Source organism: Vigna unguiculata, chromosome 6, assembly GCF_037176805.1.
Source record: "Vigna unguiculata cultivar grain cowpea cultivar isolate G323 ecotype 2 chromosome 6, ASM3717680v1, whole genome shotgun sequence".
Taxonomy (NCBI): domain Eukaryota; kingdom Viridiplantae; phylum Streptophyta; class Magnoliopsida; order Fabales; family Fabaceae; genus Vigna; species Vigna unguiculata.
In genome coordinates this window covers 41,055,760-41,075,772 of record NC_140797.1, presented here as the reverse complement: position 1 = coordinate 41,075,772, position 20,013 = coordinate 41,055,760, and the positions used below count along the sequence as shown (strand labels likewise).

Below are 20,013 nucleotides of genomic sequence, written 5' to 3'. Positions count from 1 at the left end.
AACAATCACATGTAATTTGATCTTAACATTTAATGAAATAGAATAAATAGGTGCGCACCAAATGCCACTCTAATTTTGTATAGAGGACCAAAAGGAACATTTAGTCAATAAAAACTGCACATATACTCTTAAATTTTTGAATAATTTGTCAGAGTACAGTAAAAATTCTATAAATAAAAATAAAATTCATGACTATTGTAAACAAGGTAGGTTATATCTAATTTAACATCATAAAAACAATTTGTAAAATAAAAATTTTAAAATATTTAATTTTATGAATTGATAACTAATTATTTTTTATTCATAAAATTAATTTTTAATTGAAAATTTTCTTCTAATATAATATATAATAAATAAGTAAATATAAAACTAGTAGCAGGTATTCTATGTTACTTATTAGGTAAATTTATATTTATTTAATAAAAGCTAGTCTAATAGATTTTACAGAAGATAATTATGTGTATATATATTATTTTATTTTTATATAAAAGCTCTATCTTATTCTCTTCTAGTCTGTTTACTTTCAACCGATGGCAAAGGGAAAAGGCCCCCTGTTCCTGGTCCTGGTCCCTTCCACTTTTCAACCATATTTATACAAAATTATGTACACACATAATATTGATTAATAATATATAATTTACAGACACAAACTAAATATGTATAATAATACATATTACTTAATTATCTTTAAAACTTTAAAACGTATATTTATATAATTCAATTATGGTGGTCTTAATTCACCGCAAATTATGGATGGGTTAGTCAATGGTAATTAAATACACTCGGGTGAGAGTACCCCATCCACTCATATATCTTTGCTTTGAAAAAAAAAAATCTCAGTCCACTATTTATTAAAAACAATACATATAATATAGTATAATTCCAATATATATATAAGTAACTTATATATTTATATAATATAATTGGTTATTATATTATATAACATAATAAAGAATTTAATAAAATTATAATTGTAACAAATTAATAATAATAAAGATAGTTTAAATATTTTATAACTTAAAAAAAAAGATTTTATCCATGAACTTTGTGATAATGATCAGTATTTTTTGTTTGAAAACAGAACAACCATAATGGCGGCACATTGAAAACTTATTAATTTTGAGATATCTGTGAGACAGCTATTAAAAAAAATGATCCACACGATGCAACTAGGCATACAAATTTCTCAAAGCTTCACAGCAAATGGTTACAGAAGGATTTTATCATTACAGAGGGTTTTGCTTTATTTTCTACCGTCCGAATATTGATGTCAAGTTTTCACCCATTTTAATATTTGTTTTGTTAAGAACTTGGTTCCTCATTTATAATCTGAACTCTTTTCATTTGAAAATTTTAAACATGAATTTTTTATTTAAAATGATGAAACGAATTTTTGTTGAGTGACATGCATGACTTTGATTGGAAGCAGTTCATCACTTACTCTTATGCACCTGTGAAGTAGTGCACCCTTGTTACATCATTTTCACATAGATGCTTATCACTTGCGTGAAGTTTTGTGATGAAACAATCATAAGTAAATAAATAAATAAATGTGTTGAAATTTTTTGTAACATTTATCACATAGGTGACATTAACTTTATTTCTTAAATTATCACTGTCAACATCACCATATTCACATATTTTCAGGTGTGCTAATATGTTATCATATCATCAAACCAATAGTGTGAATTAAAAATATGAAAATCATGTCATCAAATTAAAAAACCTTATTTAATTATTATAAATAAAATAGTGATCAAGAATGCATAGTTTTAGTTAAGGACATTTGAGGTCCTCTCCAACCTTCAGAGCCACAAGTATGGGCCAACAACAGTTAATGGTGACCAACTCTTCTTGTCTCTTGTCAACTTTCATTGGTCATTTTCTCAAAATGTAGGGAAGTTCGTTCCTTCCCGTAACAAAGAAAGTGATGCTTTTCTTGGCCCTTCCTCTAAAAGGAAAAATATATTTTTCAATTAGTATTTTGTTATGATCATACTCAATCATACAAAAATCTACACGGTTATCAAAAATATATTTTAAATCTAATTCAATTTATTAAGATAAATTTAAGTGCGAGACTAAATATTGAGATGATCCAATAAAAGATGATAAGATAGACCAAATTGTTAAGAAGTCAACTTTAAGTTTTACTCACTTTTACATTAAGACATATATATCTCAAAAGTAAGACTAGATATTAATAATTGATATGAAACTTCTAACATAAACAAATACTTATCATGTAATGAACCCAAAATCTCGGGGTTAGGTGGTCGAAATGCACCACTATAGATTAGAGTGCAATTCTTTTGTCCAATCTCTCTATGTTTCGTCCAATAGTATTTATTTTTCTCTTAATTGTTATTTCTCGATTATAGTGTTCTTTATAATCGAGTTTTCAAATCTACCTGCAAGAGATATCTTTCTATCAACAGCTATGAATGTTTGAAGAAAAATACAAATACAAATTTTACATGAAATGATCTCTTTTCATTTGTAATCCATGTTCATTGCAGCTAATGCTTTTTTACAGAGAACATTGTGACCAAGCAATTGCTAGTTCTGGAAAAATTGATTAGTGGATGAGTAAACGAAGGGTACGAAAAGAAAGGAAATAAAATTGAGAGAGAAAAAATTGCGGTGTATTATCCTGTGCTTAGCCAAAAGGGTAGCATAATGAAGTAAAAAGAAATATTTTGTTGATATTTAACGTAAAGTAGATTAATTAATACAGAAAAGGAAATAAAACCATGTTTTTATGCGTGATTAGTTGGGCATTAGATAAGGCCGAAAACAACTTTTATAGTCTTATTACGTGATGAAACTACTCGCTATTCACTATTCAATTACGTCAACACTTCGTTGTCCAATTCTAGTGGTTCCCGAGTTTCCTTAATCCTAATTAGGATCATAACTAATCATTTTAATTAGTTCGCTTCCAGATTAAGGGATGTTCATTTTTATACGAAATTTACCATTTTTGAGATAAAGATGATGTTTAGGAGATAATTAATGGTCCTATTAATATAAATAAAAAGAAGAAACTACCATTTATAGTAATTAACGAAACTATTTGAACCAATTATAGAAAAAACACATATCCTCCTTAAACTACAAGATTAAATACATAATACCTACCATTTAGAACTGTTTGTTAGAGATTCTCAAAGTTTAAAGTGGTTAAAATATATAATTTAATAATCAAGGTTTGAAATGATTTAAATTATTTAATAAGCTCAGTAACATAATAAATAATGTGTAGGGAAAAGAGAGCAATATTTATTGTTTTTTCCTCTAATGTTGTATGTGTTTTCATCGTCACACTTTCTCAACAACCATTGGCACAATAAACTTCATAACAAGACAATGTTGTAATCCACACTTTTCTTATATCATTGATAAAAGTTGAGTTGCCAACTCTCAAACCAATCTTTTATTGTCAGAAATAGAAATTTTATTGCAATATCGACCAAACACAAACTTTGATAAATAGGTCTGTGCGCTTTACATATTTAATTGAAGGATAAATATTTATATTACTTAGGATGTCTTTCTTTCACCTTTGAGAAATAAGAAAGGAAAAGTAGACAAATTTAAGTACGAGTTTAAATATCTTAAATAAAAATAAAAAAGTTTCAGTGATATATAAAAAAAAATTCTATAAACATTAAGGTTTAAGGTAAAAGTAAGATCGTTTAATCCATTAAATTGAAGGATCAAAAGTGTAATGAGACGAACTGATCTATTGTTTTTTTTTTAAGAAAATAAAAAATAATTTAAAAGATTAATTTGTCTATATTATATTCTTTTAAAATACAAATATATAGTAGTATTATAGCTTAAATCATTAACAATCACAATTAAATATTAATTATTATATACTAATTTCACATACAAATGTAATAACAATATTAAATTATTTAATTAAACATGTTAATTAATCGGTCAAAAATTTAAAAAATATTTATATAATTAAATATATTTTCAATATTTATTTATATATAAAAAATAAAATATAATAAAAAAAAAGTTGTAGGCTCGATTAGCTTGTTAGTTCGTCTTTTGTTGAAAATTTACAAATTTTATTATGATGGGAACATGACCAATAATAAACCATACCAAAATCGATCAAACTAACTCATTTATCATATTTACTTATTAGCAATCTTCAGCAAGTTCATAAATGATAAATTTGTGCTTATGTAAGTGTAGATAGTGTATATAAGATATAATGCACAATCTGTCAAACGTTACAAATCTTACAATTTGCTTATGTAAGTTAAGTAAGATATAAGATATAAGACCATTTCTATACTCTTTTACAAAAGAAAATAAGTGTAGATATGTTTTTATGTTAACCATAAACTAAAATTAAACTTAACTGTATTTTTTGTATTTTATAAAGTTTGGTATTTTGAATTAAAATTTTATTTCACCTAATTCAATGTTCAAAATATTTATCTATTCTTGTTGAAGTAGTTTTTTTTTCGTTAATAAGGTGGCCAAATTGGAAAAATATTGAAAAAAAAAACTAATGGACAAGTAAGAAACATGATGAAGGAAATCAAGATCACATTTTCTTATTGGTTGCAAAATAATTTTTTTCATAAAATTCAAATTATAAATATCAAATCAATAAAATAGTGAATACTTACTAAATCTAAAAATAATCATTTTAATGTATTGTCATGTAAATCTTCACTAGTTATTATGATAAAGAAAACACCAGAAACATGGTCACAATGCTAAAAAAATTGTTGTTCTTAAAAAGAATTATTGTTTAGGTATGTAGTAATTAGAGATAAGATTAAGATGAGTGATGTTTGACTAGAAAGAAAACATAGTTGAGTGGAGACTTCTGTTTTACACCTAAAACGCGGATAAATTTGTTAATTTATATATGAAGATGTGAAATTGAATCATTGCTTACGTCATAAAACACCCTAACCAACCACAGTTTCATTCTTAATTCTCACGTGCTTTGAATTATCCACCAAACCAACCCTAAATTCCACTTTTGCCTCGTAATACAAAATACTCCTTCTTATTCAATTCCATTTTTATGTTTTTTAGTTAGGTATATTTTCATTCACCCATTTTTCATTCTAAAAAATAAATAACATTGTTAAACACATTTAAAGAGTTTAATACTTCTCTTTTCGTTTAGTCTTTTCTATGCTTAATTTAATATCAGGCACTAAATACCGAATCATTAAGAGATATAATTCGACACCACCTCTAGTATGTAGTAATTATTTAAATTATGAAAATATATAAATGCCGAGATTGTCAATTAAAAAATATGTAACTATTTTTTTTTTTAAAATCTAAAGTTGAATAAAGAAGTAAAACCATAGCAAATTGATAATTAACTTTTTAAAAGATAATGGGCCAGCATGATGGTCCCAGCCCAGGCCTATGTGGAGTGAAATAACAGTGGGCCATAAGAGTGGAAGACACATTCAACTCCCAATTGCAGCTTATGACTTAGCTCACACGGTAATATTTTTATCGTTTTTATCAGAAATGAAACTTTTCTGTCTCTAATTTTTTTCAAAAAATAAAATTTAAATAATAGTGCAGCGTTCGCATAATTAAAGATATAAGTCGACTGAAATATGCAATTATAAAAATAAAATATATTTTTTTCTGGAGAAAGCTATGGAGACAAAATAAATTCTACACTAAAATTATGTGTTATTGTTATAGATACCTATACATTACCAACTACTATTATTGTAAACTCCTTGATACTCATTTTAGTTATTATGACTAAAAAAAATCTCATAAGCAATGTGATGTATGTTATTCTATATTTGTTTTTTGTTTATAAGAATATAATAAAATTATAAATAGTAATTTTATTTTTTGTTTCAAATTTCAACTCTAATATTTCTGTAGGCTCTATAAAATGATTGTGTTTTTTTCTTTTATTTCAGTTCCTATAAATCATTTTGTATTTTCTTTCTTTAAAAGTTTAAAATTAAAGATTTTAATCTTCATAGAATGAGTAAATGTTGGTTTTGGTTACTATATAATTATTTTTCCTCATTTTAATCCTTCTAAAATATGACTGACACTTTTTTTTTAATTTATTTTGAGTTAGATAAATCACTTCTGTCTCAGAAGTCTATATATTAACGATTGTGATAAGTGTAACACCTAAAACAAAACATAACCATATAAAATAGTCCCACAGAGAATTTATATATTTTTTTATTGTAAAAAGGTATAAGGAAATGAAGAAAAGTGAGAAAGGAGGATTTCTGACAATTAAAAATAAATTTTCAAACATTTTGTTAACGGTAGAAGATGTTAGCAAATGATACTAACCAAAAATAAGATTTAAACATTTTCAAGGATCAAAACCATTTTTTTTTTCATAAGAATCAAAATAATTATTAATTTTATAGGGACTAAAGGTAATGTAAGTGATAGGTGTGATGTATTCATGTCAAGATTCAAATATAATAAATACGTCCTATATATATATATTTCTGAAATTTAAAATATTCTTTTGGGTCCTTATAAGTAATAATATATACAAAATCTGATAGACGACACTTTAATACAAAAATTCCATACTTAAAATTGATTTTTTATTACAAATATAATTAACAATAATTAAAAATAGTTATTTAAGGTTTTATGCATTATTATTATTATTACTATCAAAAACTTAAAAAACATGGTTAAATTTTTGAAGAACCTAAAATAACACAGCAAAACATATTTACCAAAAAAATATGAAGCCTCTGTTTTTTACAATTTTGGTTCTCTTATATTTTCCCCCACGATTTTAGTTCCTATACTGTAAAATTTGCAATTCTATTCAAATTATTTTCATAATTAAAAAGTTGAAGTTAAGGAAATATATATACGATAATGTTTTTTAAATTTAGTCTTATCTATTATGTAAATGGGAGCTGAATAATCTAGTCTCAGAACATCATTATAACTTAAAAGTTAGATTTTTACAAGTGACTTTAAAGACTAACTCAATCTCATAAAATTAACTTAGTTTGCATCTCTTTTATATATTGTGAAATTGCATTATCTCTAATCGATGTGAGACTTTCAGCAATGTGAGACTTCCCGGTAATGAGTGGAACAGAATGTCCAAAAAATCTCGCTAGAAAAGATCTTTTAAATAATAACTCTCATTCTATGTTAGAATTAGTCTTTAAATCTAACTTAACCCCACAATAATGACTTATAAAATGAAATTTGTATCCACTTGTACATTATGAAATTTTCTAATGTGAAACTTCAACAGTTTTCACTTTTTATTTCTTATATTTTATATTTTTTTATTAATTGTCAATGTTTCCACGTTGGTGTAGGTTTGTGAATCTGGTTCCTTCTTTGGTTCTAAGAAATATCTGAGAGCGAGTTATGATTATATGGTTGATTTTGTATGTACCGTTTTAGAAATCTAACGCCTCAATGTTCAAGAATTCACCGTCATTTTCTTCCCATCTGAAAATGACAGAACAAAGATAAAGTCAATAAAAGACAGTTTTAAATGACCAACTTAAGATCCTTCAGACAAGTCAACATAGTAAGCACATAATTACATTACATAAGAATCATAATTATTATTATTATTATCGACCGATTTCTTTTCTAACAATGATTTGCGGCAAAACATGAACCAATCAGAAGGGTATTTATGTTTAATCCCAGCAGTGTGGTGTAGGTTTTAAATTTTGGGATTTTTTAGGTGTGATTTTTTGGAATTTGAATTCTTTATTGATTTTTTTTCTTTTATTGTATTTTCATGATATACTGATTACCACTAATTTTAATATTTTAAAATATATTAAAATAATATTTAAAATATTAATATAATGTATTTTTAATGTTCAATGTGATGGCGTCCAAAAATCAATAAAGAATATAGATTCGATTTTTTTTTGTTTAGTTAACTTAATTTAAGGATATATTTGTAATAAATTATACGTTTTTTTTTTCTTTAAAAATTACATTTGACTATTTCATATATTTTATTTGCTTTCTTTTTACTATATAACAGTTTTATGTGAACTAATCCATATATTGCGAGACTTTACTTTTAGTTTGGTATCGATTGAATTACTATTATTATTATTTTTAATAATAGAGATCAGTGTATATATAGATTTCATTACCCAAATTTGCATCACAGTTACAGGTTATTTAATATAGCATTTATAGTCATTTACCTTTACTATTAGAACTTATAAGTAATCTCAGTGATTTTATTTTCTTATTTAAAAGTTAAAAATACTTCTATTTCTTTTACTTTTCAAGAACTGAAACTAAACATACTTACATTAGCCGAGTTACATTAATAATCTTGAACTTGTCTTTAGACAATAATTAAAAACAATTTACACATAGCTTTTCTATTTTTAATATATTTTCGAGGATAAAACTGTAAAAATAATTTTTTATTTTCTTTTTAAACCTCAACTTAGAGACTTATATAAATATGCCTAATAATCTTACACTGTTTATGTCTAAAGATTATTTATTCATCCATTGTTTTATTTTCATATTATAGTCATTTCCATTAGTTAGTTGGTTAAAAATCATTGTTAAGCAATCAATACTCACAAGGTAGAAGAAATTAAATCCTACATTTTGAAAAAGGCTTCAGTTCAATCATGGATTTTTTTTTTATTTTTTTTTTTCACTTGAAGATAGAGTTTGAATTTAACTCGCTCTTGCCATACTTAAGCTTATTATAAGTCAATGTTGTAAAAAGCAGTTCATGACACGACTTGAAGATATTGTACTTAATAGCTATTTTTTCTAAGTAAAACTAGTGTTACCCTACTTAATAGGGGCACTAATGAAAGTTTAGATTAAAAACATTGAATAAAATAAAGCACACAGTGTTGTTGTTTATGTTATTTTGATTCACAAGTTCCAACACTTTGACCCATCTCAGAGCAGTGTGAGTTGAATTAAGTTCCCAATTTTCAATGTCTCAATTATCAAAAGATCTTCTAAACTTCTCCTTTGACCCTCTCAGTGATGCTTTAGTTCATCCCCAACTTTAGCTCAATTATCGCAATAAGTTTTGCTACTCAACTTGTGACATTAATGTTCCCTATTCAACATAAAATATATATACTACCACCATCTTTTCTTCTTCGTTTTCTCTTCCCACCACTACCCATCACCATCATTTTTTTTCACCAAAGTCCAAAATCTGGGACGGGATTTCGGCTATGTTTGAAACCTTTTTTTTTATTGCACACTGTTATAATAAATTATGCCAAATTAAGCATCAACGTTCTGGAAGGAAGCCAAAGCTCAAAATGTAAGTCATTGTTAATCATTGGAAACTTAATTACGCGTATCATTCTTAGTTCTAGATTTCACTTAGTGGAATTATTTGTTAAGACTTGAATCAGATTACTGTGAAGAACATCTAGAAAAAGCAGCCCCACCAATCTGGTACTGTTCATTTTCTGATTGTTTTTTAGACATGTTTTGAATATGCCTGTAATTTTGATTAATATGTTCACTTTTGATTAAATATTTTATTATTAGATACTTTATCAAGCCTACTCGATTCTCAAACCTGCTCAGATGAAAAATCGATACATGCTTTTGCTCATGCTGGTTAAATATGTGAAAATATATGGAGAGAAATTAAAGTTAATAGTTTTAAAGAAAATAAGTTTAATATCTAATGAATTAACAAACCTATCAATTTGATTTTGTAATTTAACTATTATAAAGTAGGTTTATGATTAGTTAGGTTTTTACTTTTATATATGTATAGATGAAACCATAATACCCTAAAAATGCGTATTAGGTGAGGACGAAACTAAGAGCAGCAAAGAAAACTGTGTATAAAATGGGCCCTCTTCCCTCCTTAATATTTCCTAGTTCTTTTTATACGAAGGCGTTTACTTCCTACTACCCCAGAATTACTTCATGCAGCCCCTTAAATTGTAAATGACAATTTTACCTTTCCTGAAAGTGACTTGCGGAATATATGTTTTTAAAAAGATTTTTGGAATAAGTTTTTTGGAACACGTCTTCGTTTTAATATTTTTTGGAATGAGTTTTCCAGAATCAATAATCTATAACTATATATAAAGGAGATTTCCTCTTTTGTGTCTATATTTTATAATTCCAACTTTATCCTTTATCTATAACTATATATAAAGGGGATTCCCTCTTTTGTGTCCACATTTCATAATTCCAACTTTATCCTTTATAATTTAATTATTTATTAAATCTTTAAAAATTAACGGTTATTTTTACAAGTTTTTATAAAACTATTTACTTATCTCCTTCTTCTTTTTTCTCCTACTATTCATCAACAGTTATTTTTTTTATATTTTCTCCATACATTTTACTTTATTTTTTATAAATATACTTTTATTTTGTTTATCAACTTAATAACATTACAATATCATTAATTATTAATATAATTAAAAAAATGCGTACAGGCGCGATAACGCCTGTGTTTACGCTAGTAATGTATAAAGGGGATTCTCCTTTTTGTGTCCACTTTTCAAAATACCGATTTTACCCTTTAAATATAATAATTTATTAAATTTTTAAAAATTGACCGTTACTTTTACAAACTTTTTATAAAATCAGATATTTTTGCTTCTTCTCTTTTTTTTTATTTATCAATGGTTATTCTTTTATCTGTTCTGATATATTTTATTTTATTTTTAATAAATATAATTTTAATTTATATATTAACTTAATAACATTATAATATTATCACCTACTAATATAATATCACGCATATTTAAAAAATACATACACACATTATAATATTTTTTTTTTTATTTAAAGTTTGTTCTGAAAATGATTTTCTAGAATATGTAAAATATGTTTAGAAAAAAGCTTTTCGAAAGGAATGGCTTTTTGTCATTTTATATCTTTTTCTTTCTTGCAGTTTTCTTCATCTCTTCTTCTTCCTCTCCAGCAACAGTAGCGGTGTGCTACAGTGATAAAGAATTTGATAAGGAACGCTTTAATCTTTTCAAATTATTATAGAGTGTAATTAGTAATTGTTCTGGTGCAAAAGATTTTGAAGTGGTTGAAGGCCCAACCTAAACACGTTCGGACTAAAATATTTGCCTCTGGATGCCAAAACGCTTCAATGACTGTACCCAAAATTTCCTCCTACACCATTTCCTTAAATACCCATTTTCCGCCTTCAAAAGATTCATTGTTGTGCTCCACTTCATGGGACTATTTTTTGGGCAAAGAAAATCGTTGGAAGTTTGTTTTGTCGCAAGTTTAAATTGGTCATTTAGAGTTTAATTATTCGGATGATATTCTTTTTAGTAAAGACGTGTTAATTTGGTTTTCGATTTAAAAAAAAAATGTTATTACATTCTAATTTGAAAAAATGCTTCAATTAGATTTTTTTCAGATAAAAATTTTTAATGTCAATAATTTTAAATACCAATAATTTTTTATTTATAAATTGATATTTAAATTAATTATTATAATACAATTTTTTTTGTCTATAAAATTTATTGTTATTTCATATTTTTTTAGTAGTGATAATAAAAGTGAAATTGATAAAACCTGTGAATTCATTTTTTTTTTCAATGACATCTGGATTAACAGCCTTGTGAATTTGAATTTGAGGTAAAAAGATAATAGAAAACAAAATGTTCACAATAAGGAAAACGTTGTATGACTTGAAATAAACTCTTGAGGCTTGGAGCATGGGAATTGGTTCATTCTTAGTGAAAATAAGTTTTTCTAAATTTGTAAGGAGCATGGGATGTATGTCTGAGCTAAAACACACAGTACTTTGAAGTTTGGTGTGTTTTTATGTTTATAGTTTACTCATTATAAAAATGATCCACAAGAAATAGAAGGCTTTGACCAAAAAAATGACAATTTCCTTTTGACAAATTTGGTGAGTTGACTTTTTTTTTAAATGATAAATATCCTATCTAATGCATGTTTTAAAATATAAAGGTATCTAATCTTAAAGAAACGAGGTAAGAATTGCATAATAACAGTTTGACTTCAAAACTAATATTTTAATGTAATAATTTTCGTTTTTTGTAGTATCACCGAAGAAAATAGTACATATAAAAGTAAAGTAATAATATAAAGAGTTAAATACAAGTTTCATTCTTATACTATTTTTAAAAATTATGTTTAAAATATATTATATAAAAATTATATAAAACATTTTTTCAGAAAATATATATACAAAATTATATTATAGTTCATTGTATAATGTCATTTATCATATGAAAAATGTGACTTACCAAAAAGATTTTCTATGACTTTCATAAAGTATATAATTTAGATTAAAGACAAGTCACAATTTCTAAAAATAATTTAATATAATATTTAAACTAATATAACCAACCAATTTAATTATATAATCAAATTAACAATTAATCATAATCAATTATTATTTTATATTATTATATTAATATAGTTATTTACGAGGCTGGTAAAGTATTATTTTGTACGCATAATTAGATTCTTTATTTAATAAAAACAAAGTTAATAATTTATCGTACAAAAATTAATCAGTACTGCATAACTAAATATTTTTTGTTATGAATGTGAAGAAGACGAAAAAGGTTGGTACGTAAATGTAATAAAACAGTATGATAAAAAGAAAAGAAAAATAGCATATACAAACGAAATCTAATGAAAGTTATAATACCCATTCAATAAACGGAAGTCCCTGATAATCACAACAACGAAACCACCTGAACACAACAGAATCTCAAACACAGATTTGTTTGAGTTAAGAAGCAACAACAGTAGTTAATGGCACCCAATGTTAGCACTCATCAACATAAATTTTTTCTCTTTAATTACTTTTCCATATAAAGTTAATTTGCAGAGTTTGACGCAATGCAAAATTTGGTGGCACATTTTGGCAAAGCACATAAGAAACACCATTACAACAAGAATGGACACCGAACCAAAACGTAAAGGGAGGAAAAACCTTTACAAAGTGGTATTGCTCTTACGAAGTGTAGTTTTGAGTGTGGAAGAACGAAAGGTATTACTCCAGTTGCGTGCAGTTCCTGAAAAGGTCAATGCGGCGTTCTCCCAGCCTCATTGAGTAGGTGACTTTCTTGTATTCAGCCCAAGTGAAGGGTTTGAAGAGGGAGGGCCTCTGAGGCGTAACCATAACTGAGGGAGCAACAATGCATGCATCAAGTGGTGGACCCCCAAAATACGCCACCGACATTCTAGACTTGTGTGAGTTTGTGACAGCCCTGTGTCTCACGCTCACAAATCTTCCATTTGTCATAACCTTAACACATCCAACACAGCACAACACATCAATACACATAAAATCATTCACTTCCCGTTTTTGTACCACCTCTTGCACACAAAACCGAAAGCTAATTCGTCAGCAAACCTTAACCTACATCTCCATCGTTAGTATTCATTCCTTCCAGTTCTTAAGATGTTGTACATAACTAACATGTTGGTTGTCGTGTGTGACATGACATCTGATGTGTCTAAGTATACCCTTTTCTGTTTGATCACAATCGGGTCAAGGGAAAGTGGGATATCCAAATTTCCAAATCCATTAGCATGTACTATGTTACATTACATTACCATTACATGTTGTTGTTGTGTGCGCGTGTGTATATACGTTTTTGTTTCTCACAGTAAATGTTTATATATGAAGATGGAAGGGTTAATATAGATGGAGATGTGTATTAATTTGTTTGGCAGTCCCATGTGCGAGGTGTTAGAGCGAAGGCAGCCGAAGAAAAAGCAAAGGCCCCCCAGGATTGGTAGGCTGAGTATTGTGTTGTGCTGAGGAAAATGAAACCAGGTTGTGGGGCTGAAAAGAAAAAAAGATGTGAAGACATATACCTGCAACAGATCACCCACATTAACACAGAAAGCTGAGGGGTCAGGAGCAACTGGGTTCCACACCCCATCTTGAAGAGAGATTTGGAGGCCACCCACGTCGTTGGATCTGAGGATGGTGAGAATCTGAGGGTCAGAATGCTCCCCAAAGCCAACCTTGGTGTGGGTGTGGGAGGGAGACTTGTCCTTATCCTTGCAGTCTCTGTTAAGTATAGGTGGGTAGTGATTGAACCTCAGCACTGAGTCACTATCAACATCCCTGATCAACCTGCTCAAAAACCATGTATCCGGAACCCCCAGACCCTCTGCCATTAGCTCCAAAATCTCACATGCCAGCTCCCGAACTCCATCAGTGTATGCACTCACACTACAGCTGTCATCATGTACAATCCCACAGTCACACACTCAAACCCTAAAAACACCTATATCAATGCCAATTCAACAAGTACCACACAGGCTTTTCATCAAACACCATACTGACACTACACTGACACCATACGCTTTATATGTTTCCCTTGTGAGATTGGTTGTTTGGGTAAGAAAAATAGTTGTCAAACAAGTTTTTTGTTCATAACAAATTGGGAATTTGATTTTGAATTCGAAGTCTCACCTTTTGGTTTTGATTTGATTGGTCGTTGTAGATTTATTTGAGATTCATCTGAAACGCAGAACTTTTTCTGAGCTTTCCAATTTGATTGCGCCCTTTTTCCCAAATTAATCATAATGATGAGTAAATAAATCTCAAGCACGCATCAGTGATGAGTGTTGACATGACAAAGACAGGAATGTCATTAAAGTTTGAAGATTAGAAAGAGGTAAAGTGAGTCTCTGACATATTATCCCACCTCCTAGGAGTACCTACTCCTTTTCCACACTCCCATGTGCTACACGAATGACTTCAAATCTCACGTGCATTCCAATTTACAAACCTTTTAACACTATTTTTATTCTTACATACTTTTTTATAAGGAAAATTATCTTTTGACAAACTTAACAAAGATTCTAAAATTGGAATTAAAGTAGATTCAAAGAAAAAAACGGTACTTTCCTGTTTTTTTTTCTTCCTTATCTTTATGACATCAATAATAGCATTTTCATTCATGGCATTCTTGAAGCAATGGTGTTATTTATGTGGCAAAGGACTGAATCTTCTCAAAGCATGCATTGGTGTTGAGAGAACAAGACCATCTGTGTTGTCTGTTTTATGCAGTACGAAAGGTCAAATAAATAAAGATCTTATTGCATGATGAGTTTTATTATAATTGGACGTTTTTAAATAGTTCCTTTTAAAAGGAAACTGGTCATGATATATTTTATTAACTGCTTTAAATTGCTAAAATATTATTCACCTAGTTTTATTTTCTTAATACAACAAACAAATTAAGACTTTTTATCTTTTGTCTATAGACACGACACGTGTTCGATTAACATTTATTTAATTCACACGTGTTTAAAATGAATTCATTGATACTTATACCAAAAATTGGGCACAACTTTAAAGTGTTTAATAACAAACACTTAACTGTATTTTTTTTTTTTAAAAAATACTAATATAAAAAATATAAGAAAATGATTTTTTATATGGAGATTCAGATTAATTGTTTTGGACCACATAAAAAATTCCCCTTTCTCACCATTTGTTCATATGTGGCGAAATGAAATGAAATAAAATAGAGATAAAGAATGAAAAGTAAATCCTATTATTTATTATAGAAAATAGAAAATAAAAATTACATTTTCATTAAACTTAGCAAAAATAACACTTTTTCTTCATTAGTAATAAACCGATGAGAAGTTATGTCTCTCATTTCACTTTTTTGTTTTATTTTCCTAAAACATATGGTAATTTTTACATCATTGGAAACATATAAAAAACTATCTTGAAAGAAAACATTATGAAATAAGTAATTACCTTTTATTTATTTTAAAAAAATGTATATAACTTTTCTGTCCTTTTCACCTATGTCCTAGTAGAGACAAAAATTTCAGCCTCTTGTTATTACTATGTATATATGGTTCCAAACGATACATTTTTTATATTCCTCTTATCTGTATTTCTTTTTTTCTCCAGACAAATAATAACTTACGTATATTAATTAAACGATCTCTATTTCACAATCTTAATTACCAGTTTTATTTTATTCCTTCATGCAATTACATAAATTCAAAAGGTTAAAATAGATAATAAAAGTTATCCTCATTACTGTTCCATATTGTTTGGTTTAAAGATGGAAAATAAAAATGATTTATTTGAAAATAGAGGGAGGGAGAAGTGAAATTTTGTGATAACACAGATCTAAAGGACCACTTGCAACGTGGTGTTCTAAAAAAAATGGTTGGCACAGTGCCATCAGTCACAGATGGGAATAGCCTTCAAACACAAACACAACACACATTCTCTCTCCCTTCTTGTTGGTGTTGCTCAGATACAACTCATAGCAACGTACGTAATTTCAACCCACCAAAATAATAGATCCTACGTTCCATTTTGCATGGAAACAATACAAATAAAAATATAATAATAAAATAACAACAGTAAATGTAATAAATATACAGAGAGAAGTAAAATTAAAATAAAATTATACTTTTTTAATATTTCTTTTTAATGTGATAAGGGATTTATAACAATTAATTCTTTAAACCAGACATTATAATTATTAAGGTGGTCACTACTTAAGCTGGCAAGAACTTACTAGCTAGCCTGGTCCATATCAACAACAAATAAGAATTTATCTGGTCACTCTGATGCTACGTCGTGTAGGTTTTCTCTTCTTTTTTTTTATTCTATTGTTTTAAAATTATACTCACGTTGATATTTCTGATGTAAATCTTGCATGTGTATGAATTTCACTTATTAAAAAAATAAAAAAATTCTTTAATATCATTTGACAATTTCAAAAAGATAAAATAATTTTAACAAAAATTAAGTTTTATATTTTTAGAAAAAAATATTAATAATAATAAAAAATAATATCATATAATAGAAAAAAAAGGGTAATGTCAAAATATCATTACTAACAAATTTTTTTTTTTTTTATTAGATGATTATGTAAAGAGAGACGTGTGTATAGATGGTTAATGGTTTCTTACATAGTCATGAGTCATGACCTTGTCACTCCTCAACTGTTACTTTTCTTATTCACCAGATCTTGTCGATCTTTTCGCCACACACACATCATCACACAAAGTGGCATGTACCGAAAATAAAATAAAACAAAAAGCATTATCACAGAATTCATCTCCTGAATTGGTGAAGATGAGAATGGAGGTACCTGAAGTTGGAGGGGACATTGGAGACGTTGTTGAAGTGAGCAATGGAGGGAGGAGAAGCACTGAGGAGAAGGTACTCAATCTCACCCATGTCTCCATTGAAGCCAATGTTCTTGCAGCCATAAAGGGGAAGCTGTTTCTTCTGGGGCAGTGGTCTGGCGAAGAAATCAAAAGCTGCTTCTTCCATTTTGGCTACAGTGTCGCAAGGAACGCCATGGTTGATGACGTTGAAGAAACCGTACTCCTCACAAGCTTTCACTATCAGTTTTCTTAGCATTGATCTTTCTGTGGATAAGTCCACAACGGGAAGGTGAATGGGTAAAATCTTCTCAGTTCTTATTGAAATTGGGGAAAGCAGCACCATATCTGATCCTAATCCTATAGAGAAATGCAGAAAATGGTATGAGAAAAGGAGATTTAGAAAGATGATGATGAAGGGAAAGAAGGTAAGAAAAGTCTAACAACTGTATGGGATATTTATAAGGAAGAAAGGTGTCGTGTGAAAGATCAGAGTGCGGGAGAACTCCATTTTCAGGATAATCTCAAATGCTATTTATGTTTTATTATTCAATCAACCCTTATTTGGTTTACTATCACATTAAAATTAAAATCGATTTTCTTATTATACTGCAATGTGTTAAATCTTGTACATTAAAACAACTATATATTTATTCTTCAATTGGATTGGATTGGGGTTTTAACTTTTATAATAATATATTTCATTTTTTAAATTATTAAGATAAATCTCTAAATTTATTAAGTCTATCGCAAATAATATTTATTTATATATTGATATTTAGTTCTTTTATTATATCTTGAAAATTACTATATTTAAAATAAAAACAATTAAAATTGTGTGAATAGTTAAAATTGAATTAACTGCATGAATCGGGGTTCTTTATATGGAATTATATAGTTAAGTAAACACTTTTTATAACTTTATATTTAATATATACTAAACAAGAAAAATTAAATAATAAATAATTTATAGATAAAAAAATTAATCAATATAATAATTAGATTACACTATTTTATAAATTAAAATTTATAGATATCTAATTTTTCTTGTAAGCTCCCTGTTTTAAAAAGGTTAGACCAATTTTGGTAAAAGGTCAAAGGGCAGACCACTAAGTTCTCCATAACCCCTTTTTTAAATCACTAATTCTCATTCTGTCTCCCAAAGCTGAACCACCTCATCCTTTTTCCTCGGGCACTTGCAAGTTCCCTTTGAGCTTGTTGAAAGTTTTCCTCCGAGATAACTAAACAACTCCTTCTCCATGTAAGTTAAGCTCAACCTTTCCTTTTACTCCTCTTCCAGCTCAATTACTTTGGTTTTGTCTTGGGTTTGTTCCTAAAGTTTTATTCTCGTCCTTGCGTTCATAATTTACAGCTGTTAAGTTTGTTTTTGGAACTATGGTGCTTTTCTTTGGGTGCTTGTTTTGGTTGGCTAGTATTTGTGCAGGTAAGGAAAGTTAGGGTTTTGCATGTTTTTAAATGTTTGGATTGTTTTTGGATCTGTCTTGTGTTCTTGATGATACTGTTGATTGTGTGAAAACATGTTGTTTTTCTGGTTGATATATGATGTTGCATGCGCGAGCAAGGAGAGGAACCTACTGTTTTCGCCCACGCGAGTGACCTTCGCCTGCGAGAATAGCAGAAACTCGTCGCTAGTTCCTACTTGAATCGTCGCTCAAGCAACGAGCTTTTGTTTTGAGTGACGAGTAATCTCGCTTAGGCGAGAAGGTCTCGTTTAAGTGAGAACTCGTAGAAACCAACAATGCTCATTGTTCGAGCTCTCGCTCAGACAAGAATTTCTAACTTAAACGAAAAGCTACTATCACTTAAGCGAAGACTTTTAACTTGAGCGAGACTAGTACATGGGCGTGCTTTCGCACTGCTATATTCGGTTGTTTGTCCAACCTATGTCCAACATAAATTTATGTTAAAATTAAGATCTGATATACGTTATGTGATCCACATTTACCTTCAAATATTATGTAACGTAAAAAATAAAAATATCTATCATAAAAGACATTTTTTTATTATTATTGTGTATGTATCTTTAGTACAATTACTACCCTACAAAATCTTATAAATATGTTAAATTTATTTTTTTTCCTTTTTCTCTTTCAAATTTAATTTTATATTATCATTTTCAAATTATATCACACTTATTTTCATTTTATTATATTTTTCCCTTTTATTATCCTTTCGAATTTCATTTTGTATTATCATTTTTCCCTTTCAAATGTCATTAGTTGTAAAATTGATATAGATGGCAACCATATGTAAATAAATTTTTTTACATTGATTATAACCAATGTGAAAAGTAGACATAATATGTCAATTAACAAATGAAATATTGTGAAGCCCTTTCTACATTAATTATATATGGCATAACCGAGTTAATATTTGCATTTTATACATTATTTGTATTCTACAAGTGATGCAATATCTCTCTATATGTATTTTGATAGTGGTTTATAACAGATGTAACATGATATTTTTTTAATTGATGTTTGTACAATGCATCCATTGCTTTGTTTTTTACACGTCAAGACAAACAATATAACAATATCAAACACTAATTTGTGTATTCCATCAAACAATACAATATTATTATACAAATTTAACCTTTTTAAATTCTATATCTCGGATGAAACATGTGAGTAACAAGAGAAAGATGATAGAGTTTTGGTGAGAAAGAAGAAGAGGAAGAGATGTGGTTCTCTGTATTCTGTTGTCAAGTTAAATTTATAAAAAAAATTAATATTAAAATCAAATTAAAAATTACCAACCTTTTTGTTGTTAGGTTTATAGAGGACGATTTTACTAAAAAAATACAATACCAATAAGACTTGAATCCAACAACATAAGGTATTGACATTATTTTTAATC

At 27.9% G+C, this 20,013-nt stretch overlaps 1 protein-coding gene across 1 annotated transcript; it reads right to left on the bottom strand.

Moving 5' to 3' along the window:
- Window positions 1–12,665: 12,665 nt before the first annotated feature.
- LOC114186891 (gibberellin 2-beta-dioxygenase 2-like) lies at window positions 12,666–17,592 on the bottom strand. The gene is made up of 3 exons (XM_028074963.2): window positions 17,118–17,592; window positions 13,849–14,218; window positions 12,666–13,273 (listed from the first exon to the last, which is right to left on the bottom strand). The coding sequence occupies exons 1-3, from the start codon at window positions 17,477–17,479 to the stop codon at window positions 13,019–13,021; spliced, it is 987 nt and encodes a 328-aa protein (XP_027930764.1). The 5' UTR covers window positions 17,480–17,592; the 3' UTR covers window positions 12,666–13,018.
- Between the last annotated feature and the right edge of the window lie 2,421 nt (window positions 17,593–20,013).

Excerpts from the sequence above, each read along its gene's own strand:
- LOC114186891 (XM_028074963.2), bottom strand. The coding sequence starts at position 17,479 with ATGGTGCTGCTTTCCCCAATTTCAATAAGAACTGAGAAGATTTTACCC. Across the intron at positions 14,219-17,117 it reads AATGTCCCCTCCAACTTCAG|CTGTAGTGTGAGTGCATACA; the intron begins GTACCTCCATTC and ends ACATGATGACAG. Across the intron at positions 13,274-13,848 it reads ATGTGGGTGATCTGTTGCAG|GTTATGACAAATGGAAGATT; the intron begins GTATATGTCTTC and ends GGATGTGTTAAG.